Source organism: Chrysochloris asiatica, unplaced genomic scaffold (genome assembly GCF_000296735.1).
Source record: "Chrysochloris asiatica unplaced genomic scaffold, ChrAsi1.0 scaffold00011, whole genome shotgun sequence".
Lineage (NCBI taxonomy): Eukaryota > Metazoa > Chordata > Mammalia > Afrosoricida > Chrysochloridae > Chrysochloris > Chrysochloris asiatica.
The window spans coordinates 3,134,395-3,148,765 of NW_006408529.1; the positions used below are offsets into that span (position 1 = coordinate 3,134,395).

The window sequence follows — 14,371 nt, forward strand, 5'->3', positions numbered from 1 at the left end:
ACCACCTTTGTTGTCAGAGCATGCCAAAATAGAAAAAAAAAAAAAAAAAAAAAGCCAAGTGAACAACATGAATTATTTTAGCTATTAGCCATTAGAGTTTTAACTAAATGGTGTAAGTTCTTGTCAAAGTTGTTAATTTGCTAACATCATGGTTATGAGTTGGACTGCTAACCTCAAGATCAGCAGTTCGAAACTACCAGATGTTCCATAGGAAAAAGATGAGGCTTTCTGCTCCCATAAAGATTTACAGCCTTGGAAACTCTATGCAAGTTTGCTATGAGTTGGAACCGACTCCACAGCACTCTACCACCACCACCATGCCATCCCAGTAAAGAGTCATGATGGCATATAATGTTAAGCACTGAATTACTCACTGTTAGGTGAGTTTCGTGAGCTATTGCAGAATCCTGGGACTTGAAGGAAAGGAAGGGACTATGGAGGGGTGTATGTTATAGTATACCTAATACCCCCCCCCATTTGAAATATTATAGGATAACTAACAGACCCCATTTAAAATATTATAGTATAACTAACTGCCCCCATTTGCCATTTGAAATATTATAGCATAGTTCACCCTGTTCCCTGCTTCCTCCCTACCTCACCCTATGGAAAAATAATGAATAAACTTCTTACAGAAAAACCTTGAAGGCCAAAATGACCCAAGGACACCTGAACAAACAGGATAAAACTTAGCCTATCCATACAACCAAGATAAGGGTTTATTGGTGGGTTTACTCCCACTTACAGGATAAGGGTCTGCTGGAATTTACCACCCCAGCTGACAAGATAAGTCTGTGTTTTCTAACCACTCTGTGTTTCTTGTATAAAACCCTGTTCCACTCCTAACTTCGGGGTCAGAGTAACTTGGGCTTGAGCTGACATTCTGGCTGCTGGCAATAAACTTTGCTCTTTAAGTTTTCTGAGTTGAGTTCTTTCTGACTCGTGCTGCCGCAACATGTAACATGTCAGAAAAGTCGAGCAGTTGGGATATCTTTAACCTCCATGGTATTTTTAGTAATCTCATATGCATGTGAAAGTTGGATAGTGAATAAGAAAGACCATAGAAGAATTGATGCAGTTGAGTTTTGGTTTTGAAGGAGAATATTGGAAGCACTATGGACCACCAAAAGAACAAACATGGGAAGAAGTACAGCCAGAGTGCTCCTTGGAAGTCAGGATGACCAAACGTCATCTCTCATACTTCGGACATGTTGCCAGGAGGGATCAGTCACTGGAGAAGGATATCATATTTGGTAAAGTGGAGGGTCAAAGAAAAAGAGGAAGATCCCAAGGAGATGGATTGGCAATATCAGAAGTGATGGGCTCAGGCATAGCAACAATTGTAAGGTTGGCCCAGAACTGCGTAGTGTTTGTTCTGTTGTTTATCGGGCTGCGAGTCACAAGGTCAGCAGCTCGAAACTACCAGCTGTTTCACGGGAGAAAGATGAGGCTTTCTGCTCCCATAAAGATTTACAGCCTCGGAAACCCTGTACAGAGTTGCTGTGAGTCGGAACCAACTCCACAGCACATAACCACAGTCACCATGTTTGGAAACTGACTTGATGGCACCAAACAACAAGAACAAGAGAGCAGGAAAATCCCACCTTCATTGCTAACTGTATGATAAGGATTGCCTTGAAATCAATTTCCCTCCTCATAATCCTCAACAACAGCAACCCAAGAAGCATTCTTTCTCAAACCCCAGTCATCCAGACCTGTTTCTGAGTTCACTAATTAGAAGCATTACAGATCCACCAGTCATCCTTTGGGAGAAAGATAAGGTTTTCTGCTCCTGTAAATACTTATAGCCTCAGAAACCCTAAACAGGGTTGCTATGAGTCAGAACTGACTCCATGGCCAACAGCAGCAGTAGCAATAACAGGTCCTTCAGACTGACTGCCAACTCAACCTTTCTTTCATCCTGCCATGTCAGTTCAAAGCACACAATTTTAAAAGATGCAGCAATCAGTAGGCTAATAGACCATGTGAACATCAGTTTCCATGACCCTGAGACCAGAACAAGATGGTGCCTGGCTACTACTTGGCTATGACTACCACCTGCTCTGCAAAGGATCACATTAGAAGGCCTTGGATAGAGTGGGAGAAAAATGTGGTTCGCAGCCTGATTCGTAACCACTACGCTACCAGAGCTCCTTGGGACACGATATAGTGTACTGAAATTCGTATAGCATCCAGGACAGTGGGTTTTTGGGGGGGTTGAGGGGTGGGGCATAGGGTTCATTTCTATGTCCTCAAGATATATTTGGTTTGATTTTAAGTTTGCTTACTCATCAAAGTATGGGCAGAAATTGGGTCTAAATAGCAATGACAGGACGGGTGCTAATTTCAAATAGCACTCATCTTGATGTATTCCATAATAAAACACTTTCATGGACTTGAGTAGGGCCCATTTAGCTAAGCTTTATAAAACTGAAGAGGTTTTTAATTTAGACACTAATACACATTTAGCATGCAAAGTCACTTTTTCTAAGGCGTGTTAAATACATTAAAAGGTGCATGTTCTAAAAACCTCCACTCAGTTCCTTTCCTCCCACCCTTATCTGAAAGTGTATACAGAAAACAGAGCCTGCTAGGCTCTGCAGCAACCTTGGACTTTACAGAGGGAAAAGTCAGGTAGGTAAACATAGTTTTGTTTACTAGTATTGAGTTACAGAGGGAGAAGGGCTGAATAAATTACTGGCATAGGCTAGGTCTTAATGGACTGGACTACACTTAACAACAACAACAAACAGGCAAGGGTCCCCAACAAAGTCCTGAGTCCCCACCAGAATAAGTTTGCTTTAATGGAAACTGAAAATAAGTTTGGAGTTTATCAACTGCCAATTTCTTCTGTTCCTACAGTTCAGATTACTTGGATCAAATCCAAGCGAGGAGCTTTTGCCTATTGTGGCGCTGTGGGCTAATGCGTCAGACTGCAAAGTCGTTTGAACTGCAAAGTCGGTGGTTCAAGCTCACCAGCTGCTCCTTGGAAACCCTATTCATGGTCGCTATGGGTAGGAATCCACTTGATGGCACTTAACCACAACAACAATCACATCAAGGAGCCAGTCAGCACCCGCCAGGGGCTGACCCCGGGGCGGAGCTGGGGGCGGGGCAGGAAGCGCGGGAGATTTGAATGTCCTTTCTAAGGCGCCAGTACTGGTGCGGAAGTCAAGTTGCACAGCAGTTTTCTTATCTGGGCCCAGTAGCTGGTGGGCCACAGTGCCGGCCTCAGATGGTGGAAGGACCTGGTTGTACTTTAAATGGAGAGAGAATTCGGGCGCAAGTACTCCCGGGCCAGGCAGTGGTAGACATGCGGGGAAGGGCTCTGCAGGGCCTGGAGGTAAGGGGATTGCCCCTAGAAGCTTCCTTGGCTGCGGACGTTTCCCAGGTGAGTTGCTCTTGTTAAGTTGAAAAGGAGGCGGCAGAGAAGAATGGAATGAAGATCTCTCAGAGTTCCAGAATGTAAAGTGATATCCGGCACAGGTTAATTGCTACCAGTTGTTCCGCAGGAGAAAGATGAGGCTTTCTGTTCCCGTAAAGATTTATACAGCCTTGGAAACCCTATACACACACGGTCGCTGAGTCAGAACCGACTTCACAGCACATAACCACCACCGCCAAAGTTTATCTTGACTTGTTAGAGGGAAAGAAGGCGGTCCCAGCATGCCTGCATCCCACAAACCCACTGGCACCCTGTCGAGATTCAGATTTATAGCCACCCTGTATAGAGTTTCCGAGGCTGTAAATCTTTACGAAACCAGAAAGTCTGATCTTGTGGGTTTGATGTTAGTGGGTTTGAACTGCCAACCTTGAGGTTTCCAGTCTTGTGATTATCCTAGAGTAGTAACTACCTGTTGGAGTGCTGGTGTTACTTGGAGACTTGACTAAGGGCTTTTTCAGGTTAACTTCTTTATAATCCACCAAAGATGGGTTCCTCGTGTCTGTAGCGACACTTTCTACTGTTAATATTACTAGATCTCTGCAACCTCTTCACATGCTTTTCCCCCTCACTGCCCTTCACATTTTTAAGACGATAATCTTTTAACATAAAATCCTAGCTTCTTGCTTGCCTAATATTCTGCAATTGATAAGTATTTCACAGCTAATGTATAATTCTAAAATTGCACATAGAAAGTTTAGCACTAACCTTCCCACTCAACCTAATCTTTCCATCTAATAAAGGGGCAGTGAAACCCAACTCTGGTTCCCTTAAGTGAATTTATTTCTTTTTAAATAAAATTGCAGCACAGCTTCTTGCCACTCAGGCATACATTTAGATGGTGTGCTATCCATTTGGTAAGAATTTAGAACTTTAAAAAAATATCTGATTAAGTGGTCATACTATAAAAATTTATGTAATATTGTACTGTACTTACTTTTCTATTGCAAGACTTCCTATAGCCTTTGGTCCTGGAAGAAAAAGTTGCCTGCTTTGAAATTAGCATATGCTTACTACTTTAAAGAAATGAGTCACTAAATCTGAGAAAATGCCTCTTCAAACTTAGAAAAAGAATGAGAGTAAGTTTTGTGTCTCCTACTGATTATCATTCTATTTACTTTGATTTTATGTCAGTAAGCACTGCGTATTATTTGCAGCAGTGTTTCTCAAAATTGTCCCAGGGTACCACAGAGATGGATCTTGAGTTGATCTCTTAAAGAATATTAATGCTTAAAAAAAATCACTCATTCAACAAAATTTTGAATACATAAGGTGCCTGGGGAACACATGAAGTACAAAAACAAACACTTCTTCTCACTTATATTTTAGTTGGGGAGATACACAGACTTTTATACCGGGAATATAAATTGATACGTACTCAGGAGGGAAACTTACATGGAACTTTTAGGAAGAACTTTTAGGAAGATCAAAGAAGGCTTCCCTAAGGAAGTGACAATGGAATTTAGTTATGCAAAATGAGAAGTCCAGGTATGGCACTGTAGGATAAGCACTGGACTGATAACTGCAAGGTCGGCAGTTCAAACTCACCAGCCACTCCTTGTGAAACCCTAGTATTCAGCAATGCAAAATGAATAGGAGATATGCAGAATCTGGGCTAAAGGTTGGTAGGCAGAAAGATAGTAAAGAAAGAGTGCTTTCAGGATATGAGAGGCTGAAACAAAACCAGTGTGGATGGAAAAGGGAGAATGAGATTGAAGTAAACTAATAACAAGTTGTCATCCAGTTGATTCGGATTTATAGCAACCCCACCTATGTTAGAGCAGAATTGTGATCCATAGGATTTCTCAGTGACTGATTTTTCATAAGTAGGTCTTCTTGACACACTTCTGGGTAAACTCAAACCACAAACCTGCAGTTTAGCAGACAAGCGAGTTAACCATTTGCACTATCCAGAGCTCTGCAATAGAAGGAAGATCATTTGAAGATCAGTCGGTAGGAACCAGACCATGCAAAACATTGCGGGCCAATTTAGGGACTTCAGTGTTTATATCCTAATGAGGGTCTTTGAATTGTTTACATTGTTGTTCAGTGCCTTAGAGTTGGTTCCGACTCATAGCGATCCTGTATAGAGTTTCTGAGGAGTGGCAAATTTGAACCAACAACCTTGCAGTTCAAACCGACCTTGAGATCCAGTGCATCATCCCACAGTGCCACACCAGACTCTAAATAAATAAATACTCTTCCTTGAAAGGAAAAGAGAAGACTGGAGCAAACCCACAGCCCGTGATTCTCCCTCAATTAGGAGACTGCTGCAATCACCTAGATGAAGAGTGACTAGAAGTTGGACTAGAGTTCAAGAATGATGGAGAGGAATCACTATTTCAGAAGTGAAGGCACTGACTGTATTTGATATGAATATATTTATGGATATTATAAATTATATTTCTCAACGATAATGTATTTCGTGTTAGGCTTTATTCCAACTCCTAGAGAGAGAAATGTGACTAAAACAAGGTTCCTGAAGTGAACAACCAACCTAATGTTTTAAATAAAATCGTTTCTTTGATAGGCCTAAAATAATCTGAACATTCCTTTTAAGGTTAGTTGTGATTATCTAGTGGCAAGGCATAAAGTGCTTTTGAAGTGCTTTTACAAACATTTCATTTAGTTCTGAAAAAGAGTCTCTAACAAAAGTTTTTGCTTTATTTTGTTTTCCAGTTTTTATCTATGTAGTACGGTTGTTGTTGTTGTTGTTGTTAGGCACCGTCGAGTCTGTTCCAAGTCATAGTGACCCTGTATAGGGTTTCCAAGGAGCCGCTGGTGAGCTTGAACCACCAGCCTTGTGGTTCAAATAGACTATGCAGTCCAGCACAATAACCTGCAGCACTAGTATGTAGTAGTGATTATTTATTAGCTACAGAAATGAAACCTTGGGTTTTTTATCTGTGTCTAGCTCACCAACTGCTCCTCAGAAATCCTATACAGGGTCATTATGGGTCGGAACCGACCTGACGGCACTTAACAACAACAACAACTACTACTATTTTTGGACTTCTGGTGTGGCACTGTGGATCAGCACTGGACTACGGACCACAAGGTCGGCAGTTCAAATCCCTCAGCCGCTCCTCGGAAACCTTATACAGGGCCACTATGAGTGGGAACCGACTCAAGTCACTTAGTTAACAACAACTACTTCTACTTTTGTTGTTGTTAAGTGCCGTTGAGTCGGTTGCAACCCTGTATAGGGTTTCCGCGGAGCAATTGATGAGTTTGAACTACCGACATTGCAGTTCAAACGGCTCCTTTGTGTTCAGTGGACCTCCGTGATCCACACCAAGGGACACTACAGGCCGGGCTGTCTTCATCTGGTTTTCTTTTATGCTTGCTTTTGTAATGCTGCAGGAATTTTTAAATATTTGAGTTTAAACAGATTAGCTCTGGGGGTGTGGGGGAGGGGTTTCCACGTGAAGGGGAACAAAGCAAAATTTAAATACAGTGTATTTTCCAGCTTCCCTTCTTTACACCAAAATAAAAGTATTAACATGCACACAAACAAAATCAATCTGTTGTTAAGTGCCCCAATGGATTCCGACTCATAGCTACCTTGTATAGGGTTACTGAGGCTGTAAATATTTGCAGGAGCAGAAAGCCTCATCTTTCTTATGCAGAGCAGCTGCTATTCAATTTAGTCATTCTAAATGCTCTTATCTATTCTATTAATTCACTTCTATTGGTTTTCATTCTCATGTTCACATGGAGTGTAGTGGATACAATAGATGTGTGTTTAATGGTTGGGCAGCTATGAACTAGGTAAATTCCCAAATAAGCTGTATCCCACAAGTAAAAGCCATGGACTAAGAGCTGCTATTGTTTGATATCTTGACAGAGAAGGGTAATAAAAATTAGAATAGGTCTTTGTGTTTTAGGGTCAGAAAACTTGTTTTAGGGTCAGGAAACTGCATTTGGAAATCAATATGGAATTATATAATTTCTTTGTGTCTGCTAGTAAAGTTTCAAATATTTTTCCATGTCTTCATTTTCTGGAATTTGATCTAAAAAAAAAATAATCTTTTGTAAACATGAAGAGTCTTGTATTTTAGATGTGTTTTGGAGCCAAAGTAAATTTTATCAAAACCTGGTTGTTGTTGTTATTTACCATACATTCAGTTGGTTCTGACTCAGCAAACATGTATAGGGTTTCCAAGGAGCTACTAACTGGTGGGTTTGAACCATCAGCCTTGTAGTTACCAGTCTAGTGCTTATCCTACAGCACCATACTAGGACTCCAGGATGTTTTATTGTTTCACTGGGAGCTGAGCCAGGGGAGTAAGTTAAGTTTCAGGCCTGAAGGATTGATTGACAGCCACAGATAGCCTCAAGGGTTTTACCAGTCTCTGCCAGAATAATAAGCTGGTCTTACGGTTTTGAGTTTTCCGCATTTTCCTCCCATTCTATCCGGGACCTTCTATGTGATCCCTTTCAGAATGGCCAGCAATGGCAGTTGGATACCATCTAGGTCTTCTGGTCTCATGGTCTTGAAAGCTGAGGTTCACCTGGTGCAGCTCTTCTTTGGACTAATTGAACAATAACCTCAGGGAGGTAACCACTTTTAGAATTGTCAACCATATGAGATCAAAAGGGCAGCCTTTGCCCAAGAATAAAGCTCAGAAGGCAGGGATGGACAGGAAAGAAGGACTAATGGAAACAGTAAACATAAAAAGGAAGTGGAAAGAGTGCTGCGGCATTGTGGGGATTGCAAATAATGTCACGAAACAAAATGTATATGAATTGTTTAATGGAAAACAAATTTATTTTATAAATTTTCACTCAAATCACAATAAAAAGTTTTAAAAATCAACAAAGAACACGGTAGGTTGTCATAAGCCTCAGGCAAGATCATTAGTGTAGCAGATTCCATGTTTCCTAGGCAAGCATTTATGCCAGAACATTAAAGCTATTTAAATGTTTGTGCTACTGGCTTGAAATGATTTGTTTTCACATACAGCATTTGAAATAATATGGAGAGCATAGCTTAATCTTGCTTACATTGCACACATCATCAGGAAAATTTAATTCCTAGAAAAGGACACCGTGTTGATAAAGTTGAGAGTCTGAAACACAAGGGAGCCCCTCTGTAGCCACAATATAGGTTCTAATATATGATCAATCATAAAAATGGTCAAAGACTGGGTAAAATTTTGTTCTCTTTTCCTGTTGTGATTCAGAGCCGACAACGACAACTAACAACAAAAACAACATACAGGCGTGCTTCAAAAAGTTCATGGAAAATTTTCACTGTCTTTAATTCCGTTTTTCCACAATTTTTTTGTACACTGTATAATACTATAAGCATGAAAGAAATTATAAAGGAGAGTTAGAAAAATATTAGTTGAACTTTAAAAATTATTTCTTAGACTTCAATAACTACTGTATTAAATATTTAAAACAACAAAAATCAGCATAGTAATTACATTTTAATGCATACCTCTCTGTAACAACTGATCCTCATTCTGAAGAAAATCTAGTCATAGTAGATCCCAGCATCTGCCTGTCATATATGCATATATTATTTCTCAAGAGTTTTGATCCACTATCTTGTCAGCATAAAACTATACAACTGTGTAAGCACATTGTATAAAACTCTGCTGGAGCTTTTGGAACCTTATGGTAAGAAACAATATTGGAATATAAATGAACATGTTTGGTTAATGAGCTGTGAAGAGTCAATCCTACCATTTTAATTGCTGGGTGGATACAATATTTTAATGAAATCAGTGTGTAATCTGCATGTGGTTTCAATGTATTTTCACAAAAAGGGATATATGAAACAGTTTATTTACAAGCTTTTCATTTCATTTGAAACATGATATCATCACACTTTAAGATTTGATTTTTGTTTGTTGTTAAATGCCATTGAGTCAGTTTCCATTCATAATGACCCTGTATAGGGTTTCCAAGGAGCAGCTGGTGAGTTTGATCTTCCGACCTTGTAGTTCAAAGATACCTTGCAGTCCAGCACATTAGCCCACAGAGCCATACTAGGATTCCTTAATACATTTATTTAATATGCCAGCTACTCTTATTCACCTTCATATATTTTCGCAGTGTCGTGAGCAGAGTTGTTGTTGTTGTTAGGTGCCATTGAGTCGGTGCCTACTCATAGCGACCTTATGCACAACAGAACAAAACACTGCCCGATCCTGGGCCAACCTCACTATTATTGCCAAGTTTAAATGGATGGAAAAGAGCAAAGTCTTGAATAGTACAACAGGATTAAAATTTTTTTAAATAAATTCACTTTGGGATTTGTCTTTATGACAGTGCGTGAATGAACAGATCACACTAAAAGTTTTCCTTCTACTGTCTCTTTCTTAGAAATGAAGAAAAAAACACACAACATTATACCTTCTTTCACTGCCATTATTTGAAGAAATTAGCAAACCATGGCAATTCATTTTTCCAAATAAATGAAGCTCATTCCTTACAAATTAATGTTTTCTAAATTACTAATTACACAATAGCTTACATTATTAAATTGAAATTGGTAATTATCCTACAGGATAATTTACTGGACCACAAGGTCAGTTTGACTCGCAGTGTAGGTAGTTCAAACCCACCAGCCGCTTCTCAGAAGCAAAGACAGAGTCACTAATGAATCAGAACTGACTCGATGGCACTTAGCAACAACAATGATTTCACTGTAATGACTTAGGTTTATCATCATAAATCTAGCAATATATGGAATCATTCAACAAGGAATAACAGATGTATAGTCCATCTTATTCTTAGAGCAGAGAAAACTAAGAGAAGTGATTTGTCAAGGCCATTGTAGTGTTTTATCCAACACTATTCAGTATGCTGTAGAGAAAAGTACATCTGGTCATCTTGATTTTGAGGTCCAGCTCTTTGTTACTTCCTAGTCTGTTGATGTTTATACTCACATCATAGTTTATTTGACCAGGCTTAATTTAGAGAACATATAAAATTCTTGAGTTCCCAAAAAAGTAAACATCCTGACAACTGTTTGCTTCTTTTCTTTCAGGTCAGGACTTTCTCTCTAGAACAATTTTTCTGACAAATGCCCTATTCTTTTACGAAGGGTAAGGGCTTGAAAGTTCAGCTCTTGAAAAATTGTAGAATATGTTTTGATGAATGGACCTTATGACCTTATTTTGTTGCTTATGTTCTTGATGGTTTACACTGGTAGATAAATGACCTCCGATTAAGAAAAGTGTTCTATTGGGGGGAAAGTATGTGAAAAAAGAGAAGGAAGCAATATGCAAATAATTATTATCTATATTTTTTTCCTCTGTGGGGAAATTATATAACTGCATTAGAGTTGAAACATTTATCTATAGAAAAGACTTATTCTGCTATGAAAAGTTCATCTTCCTTATTCATCCATGGATAAGCAGGATAAATGGTAATCAGCACAATAAATCATGTGCTGTCTTTGAAAATACATGTTGTTTTGAAGATTTTATATTAGTAAGCCACTTGAAAATGGGAAGGTGAACCTTTCTCAATCATACTTAAAATTGTGGCAAAGGAGATTTTTGCCTCTATTTCAGGGGGTAAAAAAAGGTATAAATGTTTGAATAATACAGCATCAGGATTATAAGGGTCAACATGAGAATGTCAAGTGTATATTGGGCAATTGTGTATAGTTATAGCAAAGATAATAGGCTTGTGGAAATTAATTTTTGAATTTGTCTAGGCAGCTGAAGCTTATAGCAAGAGGTGATAACCCTAGATTCTACAAGAGTACAAGAGAATAGCTTGTAAATCTTAGGTTTATTGAAAAAGCCTTACTCAGTTCGTATACACCAGCTCTCAAAATAAGTGGAACAAGCTATCACTGTTATACCACAATTTTCCTTTAAAATTATATGTTAAAAAAAAAACAAAATGAAAATATATGCAGGTGCTTGAGATGGTCAGTCACCAATTTAAAATATTACTTGTCCCCTGTATGTTAATACAGAGCTGATTATTTTAGAAGTGCTTACAGACTGAGAATCAGGTGTCTTGGGTCAAGCCTGATAAATCTCTGTGTAAAAACACTTCCAAGAATCAGTCCTTGCAAACCCAAATGAAGTGCTGGAATAGATGTGTGTTTTTGAAAATTTTATTGTGAACTGAGTGGAAGTTTACAGAGCAGATCATCAGTATAACATAACTTTGTATAATGTCAATGATTGTAATCCCTTCCGTGTAGCAAAAATTATCCCACTTCCTCCCTGTGGTTCTTATTTTCATTCCATCCTCCTTCCTAAACTTTCTGAACTTTGTCCTTAGGTAAATGGTGCCCTTTTTTTGTCTTCAATGATTAACCATTCCATGGTGAGCATACCTTACCAGTAATGTTGTACCCCTATATACCTGTCTGCCACGTGGCTGAAAATTAGGCCATTAGGTGAATCCCATTCAACACCATAGTCTTGGGTTCCTCTAGGCTCATTCTGACCAGTAAGCCCAGTTTTGTTGTTGTTGTTGTTGTTTTTAGTTTTGTTCTACATTTTCTTCTACTCTATCTTGTTGTTAAGTGCCTTCGAGTCAGTTCCGACCCATAGCGACCCTGTACAGGGTTTCCGAGGGTGTAAATCTTTACGGGAGTAGAAAGCCTCATCTTTCTCCCGCGGAGCGGCTGGCAGTTTTGAACCGCTGACCTTAAGGTTCGCAGCCCGATTCGTAACCACTACGCTACCAGAGCTCTACTCTACTCTAGGACCTTCTAATGTGAAGATCACTTGGTAGTGGTAGCCAGAAACACTATGTACTTCTGCTCTCAGGGTTGTGGAGACTGATGTTCATGTGTTCCATTAGTCCATTAGACTAATTGATTCCAAGCACCTTCAATTTTCATTACTCTTCTTTCTTCCACACATGGTCAGAACAATGTTGTTGTTGTTGTTGTTAAGTGCCATCAAGTCGGTTCCGACCCATAGCGACCCTGTACAGGGTTTCCGAGGGTGTAAATCTTTATGGGAGGAGAAAGCCTCATCTTTCTCCCGCGGAACGGCTGGTAGTTTCGAACTGCTGACCTTGCAGCTCACAGCCCGATTTGAAACCACTACGCTACCAGTCCAGGTCAGACCAATAGTTGCACCTTAAATGACAGCACATGAGCTTTTAAGATGTCAGTCACTACTTACCATTGTCTTTTAGGGACTATGTTATGCTGCTTGACAATGGTTCCCCTAGTCCCAGCAGCTTGTTGCCTTAAAGTGTTTGCTATGGTCTACAAAGTTTTCACTTGTCCCCTGTATGCTCCACAACATTCATGCATATGTTTGCAGCAAAGGTAAATACCTATGTACAAAAATCCTCTGTCAAACACTTGTATATTTGTGGTTACGCTCCTACTCGCCATCCCATACCCATTCAGCATGTATTTCTGTCCATGTAGCTACCTGTAGAATGTTGTTGTTGCAGAGTTGTGTATATTTCATTTTTGATCTCTATCTCCTTTAAACCTTGCATTCCTCCTCATGTCTTCATCTGTCTTTATCATTGTTCCACCATCCTCCCTCTTATATATTGCTTTCACCACCACCTGAGTGACCAAGTGTCTTTCCCATTCCCATTTAAATGCAAAGTAAATATCTCAAATAAAAATATGGTTACTCTAGGACTGTTTTCAGAAAAGGCATCTGTCCCTTTTTAAGTTAGATTCATTTTACTTTATGAGAAATTCTGGTAAATACGGCATTTTACTTCTTTTGGTTGTCATAAAAATTTGGTCTTCATATTTAAATCTTACTCTATTGTTGAAATATTGTAGAAAGTAAGAGACTGGAGTGTTAATAATATTAAAAAGGAGGTAAAACAGAGGGTAAAGTAATTTTTGTCAAGAAATCTCAAAATAGGGAAAGGAAAATAGAGATGGTGGATAGGGAGATAGAGAGCCTGTGCTTTGAAAGCAGTGCTCAGTCTAAGGAAAGAAGGTAAAACAGGAGCTGAGTAATCCCACACACTGAACCTCACACATATGCATGGGACTCTCAGGGAATGGATCAGCACTAAATGCAGTAGCCACTGGCTCCAAGGAGCTTACAGATAAAAGTCACAGACAAATAATAATTCAGAGTGGTAAATACTGTGACAATGGTTATGGAAAAGACTATACTAGTTTGGGAGGTAGGAAGAGTCACGATTATTCTGCTGCCTAGTTGGGAAACTCTAGAATCTGGGTGGTTCAAATGGTTAATTCGCTGGGTAATTCTGGGAATGGAGTCTAATTTCTTTAAATAATGGCAATAAAAGCAGCAATGAAAAAAAGAAGACTAACCAAAATGTTGGTTGTAGGTTTGAGTCCACCTAGAAGTGCTTTAGAAGAAATACTTGCTGATCTACTTTCAAAAAACCAGACATTAAAAATCCTATAGTACACAGTTCTTCTCTGGCACACAAGAGTTTGTTTGTTTGTTTGTTTTTATGTGAGCAAGGAAAAGGGTATATTAACATTTCATTTTCATTTCCAAATACTTCATCAAATGTAAAGAAACCCCAATTCCTAAGCATATTAAAGCCAACATCATGCCACCTGTGCAGTTGGAAACAGTTTCTTTGGAACTAAGGTCATTTGATAGTTTCAGTATTTTTCTGTAAGTGATTATTTCTGTACCTCTGATCCGTCTTTACGTGCCCTTCTACCAACATCTATGCCGCATTCCTTCATACTCATCAGATCATAAGCATTGTTTTCTGCATTTGTATAGACTTTCATTTTATAACCATTTCAACTTAATACTTTTTATATCATAGTGTATGCTGTTTTCAGTTATGGAGAAGCGGGAAACACACTAGAAAAATAAGATAGGTGTTACACATAAGGATTCGTTTTATGGTTCTGTTGGAGGCTATGGTCAGCAAGGACAACATATTTCATTTTCATTGACAACTGTGTGAAGAGATATAATGGTATCATGAATTTTAAGTATATTGTCCTTTGTATTCTTTTTTTTT

General features: G+C 39.1%; 1 protein-coding gene across 1 annotated transcript in view; it reads left to right on the forward strand.

The window, feature by feature from the left end:
- Positions 1–3,235: 3,235 nt before the first annotated feature.
- The window catches only part of NEIL3 (nei endonuclease VIII-like 3 (E. coli)), an 88,380-nt gene continuing 77,244 nt past the window's right edge, over positions 3,236–14,371 (forward strand). Inside the window, exon 1 of the mRNA XM_006834417.1 lies at positions 3,236–3,391. Within this exon, the coding sequence (XP_006834480.1) occupies positions 3,236–3,391 (156 nt within the window). The remainder of the gene's footprint in view (positions 3,392–14,371) is intronic.